This window comes from Sphaerodactylus townsendi, linkage group LG17 (genome assembly GCF_021028975.2).
Source record: "Sphaerodactylus townsendi isolate TG3544 linkage group LG17, MPM_Stown_v2.3, whole genome shotgun sequence".
In the NCBI taxonomy this organism is placed as follows: domain Eukaryota; kingdom Metazoa; phylum Chordata; class Lepidosauria; order Squamata; family Sphaerodactylidae; genus Sphaerodactylus; species Sphaerodactylus townsendi.
The window spans coordinates 6176965-6197037 of NC_059441.1; the positions used below are offsets into that span (position 1 = coordinate 6176965).

General features: G+C 50.9%; 1 protein-coding gene across 1 annotated transcript; it reads left to right on the top strand.

Annotated features, from left to right (window-relative positions):
- The first annotated feature begins 1077 nt into the window (after positions 1-1077).
- Positions 1078-19206, top strand: BLM (BLM RecQ like helicase). Its single transcript, XM_048482034.1, has 19 exons — positions 1078-1272; positions 2604-2689; positions 3365-3497; positions 4383-5059; positions 6088-6276; positions 7130-7248; positions 8095-8208; positions 8504-8602; positions 9230-9378; positions 9563-9669; positions 9975-10135; positions 10627-10822; positions 11460-11650; positions 12195-12336; positions 13693-13892; positions 14131-14323; positions 15192-15314; positions 15659-15848; positions 18457-19206. Exons 1-19 carry the CDS (start codon positions 1238-1240, stop codon positions 18590-18592), a joined length of 3240 nt encoding a protein of 1079 aa, XP_048337991.1. The 5' UTR covers positions 1078-1237; the 3' UTR covers positions 18593-19206.
- The last annotated feature ends 867 nt before the right edge of the window (positions 19207-20073 follow it).

The following is a 20073-nucleotide window of genomic DNA, read 5'->3' on the forward strand; positions in this document are numbered from 1 at the left end:
CCCCCCCCCCACCCCCCCCCCCCCCCACCCCCCCCCCCCCCCACCCCCCCCCCCCCCCACCCCCCCCCCCCCCCACCCCCCCCCCCCCCCACCCCCCCCCCCCCCCACCCCCCCCCCCCCCCACCCCCCCCCCCCCCCACCCCCCCCCCCCCCCACCCCCCCCCCCCCCCACCCCCCCCCCCCCCCACCCCCCCCCCCCCCCACCCCCCCCCCCCCCCACCCCCCCCCCCCCCCACCCCCCCCCCCCCCCACCCCCCCCCCCCCCCACCCCCCCCCCCCCCCACCCCCCCCCCCCCCCACCCCCCCCCCCCCCCACCCCCCCCCCCCCCCACCCCCCCCCCCCCCCACCCCCCCCCCCCCCCACCCCCCCCCCCCCCCACCCCCCCCCCCCCCCACCCCCCCCCCCCCCCACCCCCCCCCCCCCCCACCCCCCCCCCCCCCCACCCCCCCCCCCCCCCACCCCCCCCCCCCCCCACCCCCCCCCCCCCCCACCCCCCCCCCCCCCCACCCCCCCCCCCCCCCACCCCCCCCCCCCCCCACCCCCCCCCCCCCCCACCCCCCCCCCCCCCCACCCCCCCCCCCCCCCACCCCCACTCCCCCCCACCCCCGCCCTCCCACCACCCACCCCCCCCCCCACCCCCCCCCCCCCCCCCCCCCCCCCCCACACCCCCGCCCCCCCCCACCCCCCAACCCCCCTCCCCTCCCCCCCCCCCACCCCCCCCCCCCCCCCCCCCCCCCCCCCATCCCCCCCCCCCCCCACCCCCCCCCCCCCCCCCCCCCCCCCCCCCCCCCCCCCTCCCCCCCCCCCCCCCCCCCCCCCCCCCCCCCCCCCCCCCCCACCCCCCCCCCCCCCCACCCTAGTGCATAGGTGTCAAACTCGCGGCCCTCCAGATGTTATGGACTACAGTTCCCATCATCCCCTGCCAGCATTATGCTGGCAGGGGGTGATGGGAACTGTAGTTCATAACGTCTGGAGGGCCGTGAGTTTGACACCTATGCACTAGTGATTCTGGCTGGGAAACCTTTGACAATATTTTAAGACAGCTCTGAGGACTGATTATAATGTGAAGCCAATAAAATATTTCTGCTGTGTGATAATTGTGCTAAAGCCCAGGCTGCTTTTGACTGCAATGGAGGTGAGGAGCGCAGTGGAAAGTCGAGTGGGCCGGTGATTTGCATAGACCTTGAGGATGAAGATGACTGCGAAGACTTCGTACCTCCCTCCCCAGAGAAAAAAATGCCTCCTGCCTCATCAGCTTTTAAAGGTCCTCGGTATGCCAAATCCAGTAACTCTCTGTGTTCTTGAAACATGTAAATACATCTACGGAAGCCTTTCTCAGGACCACCCTGTGACATAAATAAATAAAAGACACTCGGAGTCCATGGAATGACTGAGCCAGCCCATGGATTTGAAGTGTTCTTTGTTTATGTTACTTGTACTCCACCATTCTCTCTAGGACTGAAAACGGATTAACCAGAGTAAGCCAATACAGTTTTCAGAGAGGGCTGTCCAATAAACATTGCAATAAGATTTGAATGATAGAAATCTGAAAGTAGAGGTGAAGCCAGCATGAATATAAACATGGCCTGTTAAACAATGCAGAAATTACACTGAAGGATTATGTTTACTGGGTACAGATAGTAAGATTGTACTGATGGTACCAGGCAGTAGTACAGGCCACAGTGCTAACCATTTACCCAAGTAGCTTTCTAAACCTTTATGTAAAGGATAAACTCTTTTATTTGTGTAGAAAAGCCCTTTTGAATAGCTCAGTTTTGGATAGTTTGTGGAACTCTCCTGGCCTTCTCAGGTGGGTTATTCCATCAGGTGGGGGGCCACAGCAGAGAAGGCCCGTGTTCAGGCAGTGGATATGGCCCACTTGCTCATGGGTGGCATCTGCAGAAGGGCCTGCATGGATGAGCAAACCCGTCATGATGGCGTATGGGGGAGAGGCGGTCCCATGGATAGGAGGGGCCAAGGCCACGAAGGCAGCTCTGCATGTAATAGCCAGTCCCTTAAACTGAGCCTGGTAACTGATGGGCAGCCAGTGGAGTGAAGGCAGCATTGGAGTAATATGTTCTCCCCCTGGCTTCCATTCATAGCTGAGCCACAGTGTTCTGCATCAACTGGAGTTTCTGGATCAGTTTTGATAAGAGCAATGTCCCATGTACTGCAGTAGTCAAGTGTCAGTGTTCTTGTGGATCCCAAGTCTCCAGATCTGCCATATCAAGAAGAAAGAGGTTTTTGTAGCTGCGTGAAGTTGCTTCTCCAGCAGTAATCTAGTGTAACCGCTGGGTTCTTAGCTGGGTCAGCTGAACTCTGAGATGTGGGGAGCACAAAGTCTTTCCTGATTTCTGTCTTTTCAGTTTATTCACTCTTAGCGATTTGTCAGCAAATGGCCCAAAAAGCTGGTAGGAGAAACGGCCTAATAGGGAATATGTTTTCTTTGGTCATGTGTTGGTTTCAGAATGTGAATATTGGGCAATAGCGAATTTTTCCCCCTCTTTGTAACAAAGGAATTCGAACCTTTGCACAGGTTTTGAAATAATTATTTTCTCTACTGTGTACGTATCTGGAGTTTATATTCATGTCATATTTTCAGAGACTCTCCTCTTGAGAAAATAGTTGAAGATGTGAAAAGCAGCTCACCAGACTCTGGTTTTGCCAGCTTCAATGAAGGGCAGGAAGGTAAAATTGCCTTATGCTGTTGTGTTTGGTTCTTCTCTTTTGGAGAATACGCAGTTTTCCATGTTCTTCCGATGCAGACTGGCTGGCAGCATCGTAGTTGGGTAAATCTCAGGGCATGGTTGGGGGTGCCAAATGTTCTGGGTTTGTAGCCTGGGTGTGGACCAAAGGGATAGAAAGGGAACACTGACAAAGCAGTCATGGCAAAATCAGAAATGTACTTAAGTCTTCCTGAAGTATACGGACACTGAAACTGAAATCGGAATTGAAATTGAGGCTGCCAACTTCCATCCTCTGTCATCTTGGTCGGGCCCACTGTTGATTCCATCTGGGCCCGCCTGTTCCCTCCCTTTCTTCTTCTTTTTTCTTCTTTTATTTTTTCCTTTTTCTTTTAGCCTTGGGATCGGGCGCCTGTTTTAAACTGTTTAAATTGTTTAAACTGTTGAGCTGTTTTAAACTGTGTGTAACTGCTGCTGGAGTTTTAAATGTGTTAAGTTATGCTGTTTGAGTTGCTGTTGGAGAACAGCCATGTTGGGAGCCGCCTCGAGCCCTTCTGGGAAGAGGCGGCCTATAAGTCTAAAATATAAATAAATAAATGTTGGGGATTAGTGGTTTGAACACCAGCTTTCAAATAGCAGATTGCTTGCAACTAACATGATGATGATGATGATGTTTCAGGTAACGTGCTGCCACATGAAAATCTTCTGTACAGTACGATGGAGGGAATCTGTGATCTGGTGGATTCCATCCCAGAAAGAGAGCTGGAGTCTTTGTCTTGTGGGAAGGAGCTTCTGCGGAAGAGAGATCACAGGTTGGAGGCTTCAGTGATTCAGCATGTGTGCACGTGTGCATATTCACTCTCCGGTATAAGCATGCTCAGAACGTGATAAACTCTGCTGAATTGTGTCAACTTCTCAATAATAATCACAAGGCCTGAAACCTATGTTGCTTGTGTCTAAATAAAACTAGTTAAAACGTTTGTATCCCTGAAGAACCAAGGTAAAGGTGAAGCAAATTGTTAGAGCTGCACGAAGAAATTTCTAGCAGTTGTGAACATCTTTCCCCCCATCCCTGAAGCCGCAGTCCTTGGCCCTCGTTTCTGGTTCCTCCAGAGCAGCATTTCTGTGCTGAGCCCTGCCCTTTCCTCATTCATGTGTACTGGTATTGTGACCTTGGATTTTTTTGTTCCTTTATAGCGTCTTTGCTAAATTAACAAGATTGAGTGGCTTCCTGAGGGAAATAGTTCAGATTCACCATTTGTTTTTTCTAAAAAATGCAAAATGGCAGTTAAGAAGCAGAAGTTTCAGCAGCTGTTTCAGCAAAGCCTGCTTGAGACGCTGTCTGGACTGTGTACAAAAGTCTTCAGCTTACTAGTACGAGATCAGCAGATGTGTGAAGGTATGGGGGAGGGGTTGCTCTGGAGTGGCCAAAACAGTTTCCTACAGGCCAGATTCCAAGGGTTGCCATTGGAGACCAGGTCCTCAGAGTGCAGTTTGACACCCCATGCTATTCAGTCTCTTAAGTAAAACCTTTAGGAGAAACTATTCATGGTTTTGGAGCAGGTTGTCATCAGTATGCTGACCACACCCAACTCCATATCTGCCCCGAAACTCTGTGAGGAAGGCGAACTATAAACACAGTAAGCAAATAGTAGGAGAAAGGGATGGAGTGTTAACCTTGTGCTCTTTCTTTGCAGAAGAAGACTATTAAATCATGCTGAAGTGCGCAGAAGGAAGTCCACCCTCTCTCGCACCGTAAACCACCAAACGTCTTGGGGGGACGATAACTTTCTGTATGGTGAGGTTTCTCTTCAGCTGAAACAGAGTTATGCCACCGGCCCCGGAAGGAGCTCTGACTGTGGTAGCGAACTTTTCTCCAGAACGCTACCTCCTGTTGGGAACCTGCACAAATTCCGTTCAACCCCCTTTCCTACCAAAGCGCAGCACCCGGGTGAGGCCGATGCATTCGCTTTTTCAGAGAGTTCTGCTCTGGACAGCGGTATCTCAGCAGATGCAGGAATCTCTCTATCCAGGCACAGGGTTCGTGAAGGATCGTTGCTCGGGGACAAGAGAAATGAGTGCAGGATGCGTTCCAAGGAGACCCTGGCAGGCTTGAGGGACCAAAACAACCCCTGCTCGGCTGAGAGCCGTTTGGGAGCCGTTTGCCACTCAGCAGCAGACGACCAGGATTTTGATATGGATGCTTTTGACGAGCTGGATGACGTGCTCTTTAGCTCCGTGGTTGAGCAGCCGTCGACGGGTCTCCGCCAACCTGTTTGGGAAGATCAGCCTGCCGCAGGGAAAGGAAACTTCCGTCTTCCAAATCCCGCCAATCCCCAATCAGACGGCTTCGTGCCTGTCAAGGGCCGTGCAGGTGAACTGAGCTCATTTTGTGATTGGCTTCCTGGGCCCTGGTGGATAGAGAGGGGGCGTGGCAGTGACCCAGCGACCCCTCAGTGGTACTGCCAGGTGTTGTGTTATGCAGAGTCCCAGTTTTGGGTATGTGCATTTGATTCTGAGGCTTGGGACGGAGCAGGGCAGGGGTGTCGAATTCATTTGTTATGAGGGCTGAAAAATGACATAAATGAAGAAGAAGAAGAAGAAGAGTTTGGATTTATATCCCCCCTTTCTCTCCTTTAGGGGACTCAAAGGGGCTTACAATCTCCTTGCCCTTCCCCCCTCACAACAAACACCCTGTGAGGTAGGTGGAGCTGAGAGAGCTCCGAGAAGCTGTGACTAGCCCAAGGTCACCCATCTGGCGTGTGTGGGAGTGCACAGGCTAATCTGAATTCCCCAGATCAGCCTCCACAGCTCAGGTGGCAGAGCTGGGAATCAAACCCGGTTCCTCCAGATTAGATACACGAGCTCTTAACCTCCTACGCCACTGCTGCTCCTCAAATGTGCTTTGTTTGGGCGGGGGGGGGGCTTCCTTGGCTGGCGAGCCTCCAGCAGGGTCACCAGCCCAGATCAGGAGGGGGGCGGGCAGGCAGGCTGCTGCCTCAGCTGGAGAGCCCACAGGAGGCTTGGCACCCCAGATCAGCACTGGGTGGGGGCGATGACTACCCAAGCTGGCAAGCGCACAGTGGGTTCGCCAGCCCATAACAGCACTGGGAGGGGGATGGCTGCCGAAGCTGGTGAACCTGCAGCTCAGAACTGCCCTGGAGGAAGTGGTTGGCACTGGGAAGGGGGGCGGGGGCAGCTGCTGTAGTCGGTGAGCCCGGTGTGACCTTGTGAGCCCAGGTTAGTACAAGGGCGGGGAGTGGGGTAGCTGCCTGGACTGGCAAGCCACACCGCTTCTTTCACGGCGGCCCGGTCCACTTCCCTGGAAAACCCGGCTGGTGTCAGGAAAGCACCTGTTGGGAAAACTCCAGAGCCATATGCTGTCTGTTCCTCCTCTCCCAGCCCCACTGGTCCAAAATCCACCCAGAAGTGCAGCGCTGGAGTGCTTCAAAGGCTTAACATTCCCCCATTCTGACAAAATGATGAAGATATTTCACAAAAGATTTGGTCTTCATCACTTCCGAATGAACCAGTTGGAGGCCATCAATGCTGCTCTGCTGAATGAAGACTGTTTCATCTTGATGCCTACAGGTGGGTCCTGCGATGACTGGCCAGGTGGCGGTAATGGGGGGGGGTGGGCAGAAGGCAGTGCCATTTGCTGGGGTGGGGTGGGGATGGTTTTTACAAAGGTGAGCTTCTGCATCTGAGGAGCTGATGAGATGCTATGACTCGTGTGCTCAAAATTCAGTGCCAGAACCTCAGAGGTGTAACAAGGGGGAAGAGCAACCGGTGCATCCTCCCGCCACACCCCCAGAATGCCCTCCACACCCCCACAGGGCGCACACCTGGTGCATACACCCCTTTTCCCTTGGAGCTACTCCTTTGCAGAATCATACTTGGTATTTTATAATGAGCAGCATATGGGATATGCAGCTGGAATATGGGCAGAGTCTGTAAACCAGCGAAGGTTCTAGAACAGATTGAGTCTGTTTCAGAATCACCTATAACTCTGAAGAAAACCGTTGTTCTTTGACAGAAACACAAGATATTGTGAGAAAGAAAGCAAACGACCAAACGTGTTTTGACTGAATTGTTTCTTCTTCAGTGGTCACTTACATACGCAAGTGATGTTCCTTCATAACTCAGGGATAAAAACACAATGTCAATATCTCATTGAGCTTTTGAACCACACCTGTTCAACCCATCTTTCCAGAACTTTTTGAAGACCTGTAAAAGTACAAATGCCTTGGGCAGAGCAGTACATTGGGGGGGGGCGGGGCACCAAGCAGTGATGCAGCCGATGCCATTCCCAAAGCAGGTTGCTGCACTGTAGTGAGCACCGGAAGGAAAGCAGGAAAAGACCGGGGGGGGGGGGGGGGGGTGGTGCAGGAGTGCCTTCTGCCCATGCTTCAAACTGTCCGTGCTGTTTCTCCCTCTGATACAGGAGGTGGCAAGAGCTTGTGCTATCAGCTGCCGGCCTGCGTTTCCTCTGGAGTCACCATTGTGATCTCCCCCTTGAGATCGCTGATCGTCGATCAAGTTCAAAAGCTGACATCCATGGATGTGAGTTCAAGTGTGCATGTGGCTCTCTTCTCTTTGGCAGCCGCTGTCTGTGTGTCTCTAATCCTGCTCTAATCCTGTTATGCCTTCTGCCTTGTTACATGGCAGATTTAATAAGCAAGAAAAGGCTAAAAGATTGTGCCCATGTACCGATGGCTCAGTTGAATCTCTGGCCCACCAATTACTTCACTGTCTCAGATTCAAGGGAATCAGATTCAAGTATGTGAATCTCACTCCTTTACATTTACCCGATCTCCCCGATTTAATTAGATTACACTACTTGTTGGACAACCCTGATCCTTCTCTCTGTATGATAGTGGCAGACTTTCTCCTGGAAATTACTAAATGCCAGTAGATTTCCTTCGTCCTAACATGTATATCCTGTATTGTATATGCTTTTTAATCTGTTTTTATTATTGTTGTACTGCCAATAAAGGCTTGCTTACTAATCCTGCTCTTCGGCAATTTATCTTTATATTCCTTCTGATCTGTAAAGAAGTGTTTGGGCACCACAGTTTGGCATCAGGTTAATCCAAGGGGAATGGATTGAACTGGCCGTTAGGAACTCAGGCTGAAAATCAACAGTAGCTTCTGTCAGTCTGGGCAGGAGTTTCACTTGGCCTCTTCCCAGGTGTGGGCATAGCTGGGTATTTTCTGACCTTTCGTTGGTGAGTTTGGGCATGCAGCCCTTTGGGGGAAGGAGTAAGAAAAGCACATGTTGGGCTGCATTGCCGGTAGGACTGAAGAACAGCTCACCACCTGTTGAGGGAGGTTCGGGGCTCCGTTGGCAGCTTTCAGAATGTCAGCACAGCCGTTTTGGGGGAATGTAACCCTTTGTCTGCATTGCAGATTCCAGCTACTTACCTGACGGGTGATAAGACAGATGCCGAAGTTTCCAGGACTTACATGCAGCTCTCAAATAAAGATCCCATCATAAAACTTCTCTATGTCACTCCAGAGAAGGTGTGTGTACAGCCCAGAAGCCACCAAGTGGGAGATGCCGTGGACAGGGGTGGAAGCGGCTGCTGCGACGCTGGACAAGGGCTATTCTGTCCCCCCTGCTGAACCACTAAATATGAAGCAGGGCTTGGGTGGGTTAACCACACTGACGTTTGGTGGGGTTGAAGGCAAATTAGATAAGGACTGTAGAGCACTTCTGTATTCCCAAAGCATGACATGCTTGAGTATAAGTGAGGTGTCATGTGCGAAGCAGCGAGACCAGCTCACCAGGGAAGTTTCTGTCCCGTGCCTTCTCCAGGTCTGTCTGAGTGGCCGCCTGATGTCCACCCTGGAGCACCTGTTTGAGCGGCAGCTGTTGGCCCGCTTTGTGATTGACGAGGCGCACTGTGTCAGTCAGGTGAGGCCGACGGGCTGGTTCAAACCGTCACAGACCTCTGAGCCGGTTGGATTCCTACATTTAGCTGGGGGTGGATGCAACCTTCTTTCCTCAAGAGTCATTGCAGGGTGGGATTCACAGCCAAGGACTGTCTGGACGGCCACCAGCACACGTGGCTTGAAAAGAGGGTCAGGCGGATTAATGGAGCAGAGATCCCTCTGTGCCTACAAAGGAGAGCCTGCATATTCAGGGGCAGTCAGTCTCTGAGAAGTTATTCTCTTGACAACTGGCCTGTTTGTTGACCCTCTAGGGCAGTGGTGGCGAACCTTTGGCACTCCAGATGTTATGGACTACAATTCCCATCAGCCCCTGCCAGCATGGCCAATTGGTCATGCTGGCCGGGGCTGATGGGAATTGTAGTCCTTAACATCTGGAGTGCCAAAGGTTCGCCACCACTGCTCTAGGGCATGATGCTGGCAGGGGATGATGGGAACTGTAGTCCATAACATCTGGAGGGCTGCGAGTTTGACACCTGCGCAGGGGATGTGGTTAGCCACTATAGGAAACATTATAGGACTAGGTGGGCCCTGACTACTCCAGCAGGGCTGTTTTGACGTTCCTATCCCTTCTGTGTTGTCTTCCGGCCAGTGGGGCCATGACTTCCGCCCAGACTACAAGCGGCTGAATATGCTTCGCAAGAAGTTTGGCTCTGTTCCTATGATGGCCCTCACAGCCACGGCCAACCCGAGGGTGCAGAAGGACATCCTCAATCAACTTGAAATGCGTAAACCGCAAGTGTAAGTTTCGTCTGGAGATGATCGGGGTGAAGGCCGGTCCCTTCCGTGGGTCTTGGGGAGAAGGGAGGGAGCTGACTTGAAGCCCAGCAACTTTTGGTTTCCATATCATTTCTTACTGCTCATATATATAGTCTTCAAAAATGTACTGTATTTTAAACATTTGATTTCTGCTGAATTTTTCTAGGTTTAGTATGAGCTTCAACAGGCACAACTTAAAATATGACGTTTTGCCCAAAAAGCCAAAAAGCGTTGCTTTGGACTGTTTGCAGTGGATCAAAAAATATCACCCACGTGAGTCAGCTCCGCTTGTTTTCCCCCTTGCAAAAATCTGGGTGTCAGTAAAGAGAAATACTTGTGGATAAGAAGGAACTGAATCTTTTGGTAGTTAGCAACAGTATTGAAACCCTGTTTAAATTATTAAGCTGGTTGCCATCTCTGCAAGTCTGTTCTAGGGCCTGATGCTCAATAAAGCACACACACAATGTGTGAGTTGTTATGTGTGCTTGCGCGTCTTGCTGCTGGTAAGAAACTGCTGGTGGCAGCCATTCATCAGAGGAGCCAGCACCCCTGTCCTCACGCGAGTTCTCTCTTCCCAGATGACTCTGGAATAATCTACTGCCTCTCCCGGTACGAGTGCGATGGGGTGGCCAGCAATTTGCAGAGGGCAGGTGTGCTTGCGCTGGCATATCACGCTGGTCTCCCTGACAACACCAGAGACCTTGTGCAGAAGAAGTGGATTAATCAGGACGGATGTCAGGTAAAAGGCTTCAAGACTACAAAGATATAGAGCAAAGCTCCGCCCCGCCCCCGCCTCAAGAAGCGAGAGGTGCAGAAGGAGCTGACGCTGGTCTCAGTGCGAATTATTAGCTGTGGAATATGTTGGCTGTGTGTGTGGAATGGCTGGTGTGAGGGTTGATGGGGAAATCTTCAATTAGTGCAAAATGTGCTGAATGTGTAGCCAGTGTAGCTTTGCCTGAGCATGACCTAAAAGCCAGGAGAACTGCGGAGGGAGGGGAGCTCCCAGCTGCCTTGACTCCGAGGCGCTTGTGCCTGTCTTGGGGCAAAGCGCAACAGCCCCTGGGCCGCGTGGTTGTCCCCGTGCCTCTGCAAGTGCTGCCATTCCGCCTTCCTCCTCCTCGGCACAAGCTGAATACCGTGGGAACGGGACCTGCGGAGTTGTTGCATGAGGTGTGTCGTGACCCTGTCCTTGCCTTCTGTTGTGCTGCGATCTCCTCTGTTCCCCTCCAGGTGATCTGTGCAACCATTGCTTTTGGCATGGGGATTGATAAACCGGACGTGCGCTTTGTTATCCACGCTTCCCTCCCCAAGTCCATCGAGGGCTACTATCAGGAGTCGGGCCGTGCAGGGCGCGATGGCGAAATGTCCCACTGCCTGCTTTTCTACACCTACAGTGATGTCACCAGGCTCAGGAGGTTGATTCAGAGTAAGTGCCAGAAGCAGGGAGGCCTTGCTTGGAATGCCAGAGGGAGATCCCAGCCCTTGTCAGGGTGACAATAGAGTCACCTTTTGTTCGGTTAGCTAGAAAGTCCTCTATGCAGGACTGCCCTCGAAGGCTGCGCAGAAGCTTCACCTGGACGTTGTTGCAGGGACGCTGGCATATCTAGAAGCAGTGGACTACAATTCCCATCAGCACCTGCCAGCATGGCCAATTGGCCATGCTGGCAGGGGCTGATGGGAATTGTAGTCCATAACATCTGGAGCGCCAAAGGTTCGCCACCACTGACCTAAGGCAAGCAGTCAGTGCCAAATGGGGCCATTCCTCACCTTCCTGGAGTGAACCACTGTAAACAAAATTGTGCCGCTTCCTTTGAAAGTCCACTCTCCCTAAGTGTGCGGAATTTCAAGCACACTCAGTGCACAAGGTAAGGAGTGTGCAAGCATGGGTGTCAGCCAAGTTTCTGCTGCCTCAGACTAACAAAAGTCTGTGTGCCACCTTTAGTATCCTCCTGTTCTCTGCATGCTTGCATAGAACTGGCTTGAAGCCAGAGTCTGTTCCATAACTTCCCGCCTCACGCACCCCCTTCACCAACAAATCAAGGGGCCTGTTCTTTGCTTTTCAGTGGAAAAAGATCGGAACAGACATTCTCAGCAGACTCACTTGAGTAACCTCTTCAGCATGGTTCATTACTGTGAGAATGTAGTGGAGTGCCGGAGGCTGCAGCTGCTGGCTTACTTTGGGGAAACTGACTTCAATCCAAAGTATTGTAAGGAACATCCTGAAGTAAGTTGTGACAACTGCAGCAAAAAACAGGTAAGTACAGGTTTTGAAATGCAATATTTTAGAATCATTTGAATAGACTTCTCATAGTGGCCAGTCAGGCATGATTGTGGGTTGAAAAAAAGAAGTCTTTCAGGTGGTGTCTTTCAAATCTTCCTCAACATATTCCTCACAAGTTTTAGAGGGAGCCGTGTTTGTCTGCAGTAGAACCGCTAGACTCAAGCCTAGTAGCACCTTAGAAACTAACAAGATTTTGGGGGTACAAGCTTTTGAGAGTCAAATCTCCCTTTGTTATTTAATCCCATCTGACTCTCAGAAGCTGTACCTCAAAAATCTTGCTAGTCTCTGAAGTGCTACTGGACTGAAATCCAGATGATATTCCTAGTGAGTCTCTCAGATGTCGCATGTAAATTCCAGATTTGAGTAAAATCATTCATTTAATTTGCATGTCTTGTACCTTATGTGAAATGAAAGGTGAGAAAAATACTCCGTTATTTATAGCAGCGTGAATCAAGTTCAGCAGTCAAATGTTGCCAGTAGTTTGGTGCAGTAAAACAAACCCATTTATTTTTGTTAGAATTATAAATTGAAGAATGTGACTGAAGAAGTAAAGAACATTATTCGGTTTGTTCAAGACTATTGTGATGAAAGGGGAGCAAGGAGCATGAAGAGGAATGTGGGAAGATACACACTGAATATGATGGTTGACATTTTCTTGGGTGAGCTCTAACACGCATGGTTGATCAGGCGTTGTATTTGCCACAGAAAGGCAGTTGGGCTTTTCCGGGTAGCAGCCGGCCAGGACTGTCTTGGTCTTCCTCGTGCCTTTTGCGAGTCACCTTGTGGCCAGTGCTAGAAAGAGGAAGGCGCGCAAAGCCCTCTTTGCTGATCTGTCCTCACTGTGATTACTTCCTGCTGCTTGCCAAGATCATTATCAGAGGTCTGCAACCTGCGACTCTCCAGATGTTCATGGACTACAATTCCCATCAGCTCCTGCCAGCACGGCTGCTGGCAGGGGCTGTTGGGAATTGTAGTCCATGAACATCAGGAGAGCCGCAGGTTGCAGACCCCTGTTCTAGATAGTTTAATAATCCAGAAGGGATTTCTTATGGGCCCACCTCTATCCCATCAATGTGTTTGTTTATTTACATATTCATTTATTATTTTGATTTAATAGCCCACTCTTTCCACCAGAGCGGGCTCAGAGCAGCTAACAATATAAATAAAATAGCATTTATATAAAAGATTGTATAAAGATAGTCCTAAGAACAAATTCAGTGCTGGACAGCTCCGCTCCGGGGCTGCCTTCAATTATAGTCCTGGTGGAATAGCTCTGTCTCACCTAGTGGAAAATTCAGCCCCTAAGCAAGGGATTTCCAGAAGGCAGCTAGTGCTGCTGCATGTTCTCAGTCCCAGGCGCTGTTGCTGCTCTCCTTAGCCCCAAAGTCCCACTTGGTGGTCAGCAGCCAGGCTGCCTGGAAAGGGCGTGGTCCACTGGGAGGGTTTTCCCAATGTTTCCAGAATATATTGGCTGGCAAATATTAAGTCTTCTGAATTTTGGAAAGTGATTGTACTGCATTGCTTACAGAAAATGATTTATCTAAATTTTTGGATAGTTGGAAACCCTTTGATAGACTGTTTAGACAAAACAGAAAAAAATGAATTGGTATCTTGTAGATTTGAAGGTTAGAAGATGATCAAGCGTAAGACTTTATAGAGAAAAGAGTGAAGTTCATCAGTAGTAACGATTAAGATCTAATTTTACTTACGTTACTAAAGAGCAACTAGTAATATCTTTATGGGATAATACTCGGTGAAGATAAAATCGGGAGCCCTTTAGTTAAATGTACTTTTTGTGATTCTTCTTTTTCTTTTTTGTGTTGTCAAGTTTCTAAGTACTAATAAAATTTCTTTTTTAAAAAGGCAAGATGAATGTACACAGAACTAGTCTGAAATCTTCATTTTCTCTCTACTGTTACTTTGGAAAGTGGTGAATGTTGGGATCTGAGTCTCTGGGCTATTTTCCATTCTCTGCTTTCCTTGGCCAGGCATTCACAGTCTCTGTTTCTGGACAGGTACAAAAAGCGCCAAGATTCAGTCGGGCATATTTGGAAAAGGAGCTGGTTACTCCCGCCATAATGTTGAGCGGCTGTTTAGAAAGCTAATACTGGACAAGATCCTGCATGAAGAGCTGTATATCACGGCCAATGACCAAGCAGTGGCCTACATCCAGCTAGGGGAGAGAGCGCAGGCTGTGCTGAATGGCTCTTTGCAGGTATGCCCACTTACCTAAGCGACTGACTCCTCTCTAGTACAGGTCACAACTTTCCAGACATAGAGTCCAGGGCACAGAAAAACATAATCAGGAAACTCGTTATAGAGAGAAGTCTCTGCAGAGAGAAAAGGCGTGTATGTCGCTTGCTTCCCTGGTTAGTTTCAAGCTCTGAAAGAGACTCTGGGTAATGACCCTTTGCTTATTGTGTACAGTTCAGCGATGATTTGGCTTTCTCCAGGTGGAGTTCTGCGAAACAGACAGCGCCAGCAGCATTCGCAAGCAGCGGGTCTCAGCAGCCAGGACTTCCAAGCGGGAGGAGATGGTGAAGGAGTGCCTCTCAGAACTCACAGATGTTTGCAAAAACCTCGGGAAGCTGTTGGATGTCCATTACTTCAACATTTTCAACACTGCTACCCTGAAAAGAATAGCAGGTAATGTTAACCTCCCCGCCCCCGGTGAAGCTGTAGGGTGGGGATGGGGCGGAATATCAAGTTTGAATAATTAATTAATAGGGGGAGTTAATGTTTCTGTGGGGACGGCGCCTGACAGTTGGCTCTAAACGGAGAGCTTTTGCCAGGTTAAATCTTTCGGGGGCTCCAAAATGCTGTCTTGTTTGTAGCTGCTGACTTTCTGCAGGACTTTGTACTTGTCATATATGACCTTGATCTATGACATGTGGGGGCACGTGAGAAACTCACAGTCCCACTGATAACGCTGCCCCATTTTGCGGTTCACTTGCCAGACCCTCTTGCCAAAGCTCTGCCTGCCCGCCCACCCAACTGCTCCCTGCCTTCCTCAGCAGTGGGGGATGGGAGGTGGGTCCCCAATCTCCCCCTCATCCTTCCCGCCCTTGCACCCCCCCCCCACATGCAGCGGCAGCTCCAGCGGGGTGAATGCCAGCCTGCCCTTTGCTTTGCTGCCACCAGTCTGAGTGACGCACAAGCTCACACCCCAGCTCCTCCCTTGGCAGGAACTTGCAAGCAGGAGGAAGGGGAGGCTCGCCCACCCCCCACCCCCTCTCTGCCCCCTTGCTCTACCCGCCTGTCCCCTGCAGCAGCACCTGGCAGGACGTGGTGGAAGGTGGCTCCACTTTCTCTGACCCTTCTCCAATCTGGGGATTTTATAACCAAGCTCTTTCTTGATAGCAGAACAGGAGATGTATTATGTGTTTACAGCAAGCCATGCAGTGCTCCATGTCTAAACCAAGAGAGGGAGAGTCTCGCGTGACATTGGGGTGGGAGGTGAAGGTCTTTGTGTGTGTCTGAATTCCACAGGTTTGATCCCGTTCTCTGCTTTCAGAGACATTATCTTCGGATGCAGCCGTTTTGCTTCAGATTGATGGTGTTACAGAGGACAAACTAGAAAAGTACGGTGGAGAAATAATCAAAGTGATGCAGAAATACTCTGAAGGGACACTACCAGGTATTATATCTCATCAGTTTCAACCTTTGATACTTCTGTGTGTACATGGATAGGAAAACCCCTCCGGTCTAGGCAAGCACAGAGGTTTTGCTCTGAACTGAAAGGTAAATTCTGCTCAGATGTCACTGTACCTTAAAACCAGGAATCAAGTGAAAGGAGCCACTCTGGGCACAGAGTGAACCCTTGATGGTAGCCATGCTGGGTAAGTCAAAGACTTGCCACTGTCACCAGGCAGCAGGCTCTCTTTCCTTCTGCAGAGGTGCTGCCAGAGGGTTAAGAGTTGCAGACAACCGGTGTGATTGGATGTCGCATGCAGTGTGGAGTGTTTGGGTCTCTTTCTGCAGTAGCTGAAGAGTCAGGCCTAGCGACGGACGCTGGAAGAAGTGACAGGATTGACGATGAAGCCACCTGCACAACATCTGGCTACTTCCGCAGTGGAGCCAACAAGGGAAGGAAGAGAAAAAAGCCCCAATTCTTCAGGGAAACCAAGAAGAAGAAAACGGGCTCCAGAGGCTACCAGGCTCACTCTAAAAGGTACTTTTTTCCGATTCTTCACAAAGTTCGTATAAGTCAGTGGTTCCCAAACTTATTTGGCCTACCGCCCCCTTTCTAGAAAAAATATTACTTAGCGCCCCCTGGAAATTAATTTTTTTTTAAATTTTAACAGCAATTAAACAGAAAGATATATGTATTCATGTTTCTACCTGTGGCCATCACCACCCCCCTGGATCGCTGCAGCACCCACCAGGGGGCGGTAACACCCACTTTGGGAATCACTGGAACTGGTTTGTCGGCTACTGATAGGAATGAAGCCCCATTTTAATTTCTTCATTTCCCTGCGGGCGATTGTGCGAGAGGCCTGGCACAGAATAATCTTGCAGTCACTTTAATTTTGAAGAAGCTTATAAAAGCCTTCACTGGCAGCGCTCTGGTGTCAGACGAGGGGAGAGTCTGAGCGCAGTTCTCACGTAGCTTCGGAGGGCTGAATGGGTCCGGGGGGCTCCAGACTCGCCAGGGCCAGGCGTGTGATGGAAAGGGGGAGTGGCTGGCTGCCCACAGGGGAACACGCAGCGGCAGCATTAAGCACATCTTCCCCTTCAAGCTGGGTGGGAAAAATTGGCTGACATAATGGGAGCGCTTGTTAGAAACAGACAAGCCTATTTTGTTCTGATCTTTCAACGAGTCCCCTGAATCAAGTAATGCAGTGGCAAAATGGGCTACAAGCCGCCTTCTGGAGAGGTGCAGTAAACTTCTGTGTGGAAGATGCCCATTTGGTGATTGCTCCATCCGGGGGGGGGGGGGGGGCACGGATGCCATAAGGGCAGCCTCTCTTGTCTAGCTGGCTTGCAATTCAAAAGGGTAAACCTCTCTGGGGGGTCCCCTGATCAGCCACAGACAAGGAAAAGGCTCTGCCCAGCCACCATGAAGAGCAGCTGTCTCGGAAGCGGCACTCCTTTGGGAACTTGAAGCTCCACTCTAGCCCCAGAGCCTGGGAGAATGTCAAGGGCCAGTGACATCAATCCGAGTCCTCCCATGAAGGGACATTGACCTTCCTGCCAGTCAATTAAGGGTTAAGGGGAGTGTGAACCTCATGTGACACCTGTCTCTAGGCACAGAAAGCCATTGCTGGGAATTGGCAGCATTGAGTCCACAGCTTGTTCCTGGTGGCTGGGGTTGCTGCCTGGAACTGGAGAGGACTCTGTGCAAGGAACTCGCCCCGGCCTGAGAGACTCAAGGCCAATGCTGGCACCTGGCTCTCCCTCATACAATCCAACCCAGAGGACCTTGGGGCTTTATGGTTCAAAAATGGGGATGTGAGTACCATTCTTGGCTGGCAGGATGAAGAGAAGGTCCTGTGTGGAAGTTTTCCACTCTGTCCTCGAGGCCGTCAGTCCAGGTGACTGTGGAGCGTCTGTCTGCTCTCTCAGCTCGCCAGGTACCCAGGAGCTTCCTCTGTTTGGCTCTTGTGGGGCGTTGCTGCCAACACCGGCTGCTGCCTTTCAGCCCAGCCTGCTTCTCAAAGGAACTGGCTTGTTTTGGGGAGAGGGGAGAAGCACCTGTCCTGCTGTACCCCCCTGCTCCACACACACCTGCCAGGTCCCAGTCAGTAACCCAGGCAGGGAGAGTTCATGCTGGATTTGTCTTTTTGATGATCCACAGGATCCATGAAACTCCTCCAGCACCACATTTCCAATGAATCTTTCTTCCCGTCAGCGTTCTTCATACCACACCCATACATAGTAATAGAAGCTTGGATTTCAAAGTGGCTGACAAACTCCTTCTCTTCCTGTACCCACAACAGGCATCTTGTGGGGCAGGTGGGACTGAGAGAGTTCGGAGAGAGCCGTAACATGAAGCCTGCTCACCCAGCAGGCTTCATGTGCAGGAACGGGGAATCAAACCTGGTTCTCCAGATTAGAGTCCGCCTGCTGTTAACCACTGCATCACACTGGGAATATTATGGGATGAGTTAATCTGATCTTGGTTGCCAGCACACATCCTTACACCTAAGAATTGTTTCTAGCTTTTTCATAGCCTTAAACAGCAGTCCAAGCAAGGGTGTTCTTCTCATCCTTGTGAAGCGGTCAGACGGTCACGATCAGCTCGTTGATCCTGCCGTGTTCCTCGTGCTGCCTGGGCCCCCGCTTCGTTCAGACCCCCACCCCCCTCCTTTCCTGTTCTCAGCTCATTAGCCACCTTCTAGTGCAGCTCTCTCAGTCGGGTGGAATGTTGGTTGTTTTGACCCTAGTGGGGGAGGGTGGGGTCTCAGAAGGTGGGGTGAGGTGTCATCAAGCTGGCAATATGGGCTGTCCTTAGTTCTGGCAACAGAGGTCTAAATGCTCCTTTCCTGATGCTGTTTCATAATACAGAAATCAGTTGAAACCAGAGCCTTGTTGTTGTACAGGCTGGGGTACAACTCTGGTTTCTGTTGATTTCTTTATCAATGGATGAAATTTTTGGCCCAGCGCAGAGCGGAAATGTGCTGTAATGATTAATGCCAGACTGGCGAGACCAGAGTCCCCGTCCCCCTCTTGCCCTGAACGCCCTGGATGTCTTCAGTCTTTTGGTGGTGGAGGGCTGCCCTGAGCTACTAGGAGGAAAGAGCTACCAGAGGGTGTCACATTTTCCTTTGACTTCCCAGGGATAACAAAACCTGCACGTCAGCCAGCTCCAAAGGCCCAGGGGTGACTGGAGGAATCCACAAGAGGCCTGGGATTATGGCACTGCCCAAACCTCGAAGCAGGCAATACCTGAAACCTTCTTACTCCTTTGCGTGATGTTCCCTTTGGCCACCTTTATTTGTATGTGCAGTATTTTACAAGTGTCAGAATTTTGGTTGCAAATGTACATTTTCTGTCATAATGCTTTTGTTTAAATGTTTTTAAACGGACACACACTTGTTTGTGCCTTCCTGAAAGACATTGGGATCCACTTCTGGGAAAGGAAGTGAAATGACAAGTCAAGTTCAGGCTCCTGTGCATCTGAATGTGTTGGATGGGTGGATGGTATCAGCAGAGAGCTTGGCCGTGGCTGTTTCGCTTGGTGCTCCTTTCTGAAATAACGACTTAAGAAATATCCGTGCAGAGTGAAGTGACGGCCTTCTCTTAAAGCTGCACTGAAACCTCAGAAAAGATCCAGCCTGTGGCATGAAGGCCTGTTTCTGGGAGTGGTCCAGTGAAATGGACGTTCCCAGCTTTTGCCGGCCAGGGAGGCCTTGCTCTGTCGAAGGGCCTGCTGGAGGCAGTAGCCACGGTGATTCGTTGTTACAATGCTATCCCATAATTGCTTTAATATTGGAGCACGCTTCTTATGTCCTTCATACTCCGTGTTACAATCCAAAAATCTTGGTTCCTTTTTTAACTTCCAGAATAAAATGCAAAGTGTTCAGACATTTGGTGTGTAGTTATGACTGTGTTGCTTCTATGGCTACGAGAGAGATGCCCTCGTTTGATCTGCCTACTCAAATATGTGGCTGTGTGGAACTCAAGTGAGATTGATTATATCATCAGGAGAGTCTCCCAAACAATCCCTGAAAGTTTGGTGCTGCTCGCCCAAACAATGCGCCCCCTGCAGGCCAAAAACCGGAAAAGCACTAAAATGTTTTCAAAAACCCACAAACGGAGGGGCGGAGCTTCGGGCATGAATGGGGGGGGTTCAAACCCGAGAACCCCCCCCCTTACCTACGTCCATGGGCATGGCATATCTTGATAGGAATTCAGGCCTTCGCAGGGCCTTTTTAATGTCCCCTTTTGCCTTCTGAAATCTGAGCTGCTCTTCAATTTTGGCACCAGTCAGAACAAACAGCAGGACTTGGGTGCTGTGTGGTTTCCGGGCTGTATGGCCGTGTTCTAGCAGCATTCTCCCCTGACGTTTCGCCTGCATCTGTGGCTGGCATCTGTGACCCACACATTCAGATCCTCTGAAGATGCCAGCCACAGATGCAGGCGAAACGTCAGGAGAGAATGCTGCTAGAACACGGCCATACAGCCCGGAAACCACACAGCACCCCAGTGATTCCGGCCGTGAAAGCCTTCGACAAGACATTAAACAGCAGGACCTTTGGCAGTTTAAGCAGATTTGTGGAATAGTTTGAGGCAGCTGAGTTAGTTAGCTTGTACTCACGCTGCGGGGGGGGGGGGGGGGGCTGTAGACTGATCGCATCTTCCCCTGACGTGCTTCTGAAGATGTGAGCCATGGATTCGGGCAAAATGTTAGGACCTAAAACTACCGGACCACAGCCACGGTGCCCAGGAAACCC

What these genes read in the sequence shown, in the direction of transcription:
- BLM (XM_048482034.1), top strand. Translation starts at nt 1,238, where the DNA reads ATGCCTCCTGCCTCATCAGCTTTTAAAGGTCCTCG. An exon ending in AAAAGCTGACATCCATGGAT is followed by an intron (nt 7,249 to 8,094) that starts GTGAGTTCAAGT and finishes TCTGCATTGCAG; the next exon opens with ATTCCAGCTACTTACCTGAC. An exon ending in GAAATGCGTAAACCGCAAGT is followed by an intron (nt 9,379 to 9,562) that starts GTAAGTTTCGTC and finishes GAATTTTTCTAG; the next exon opens with GTTTAGTATGAGCTTCAACA.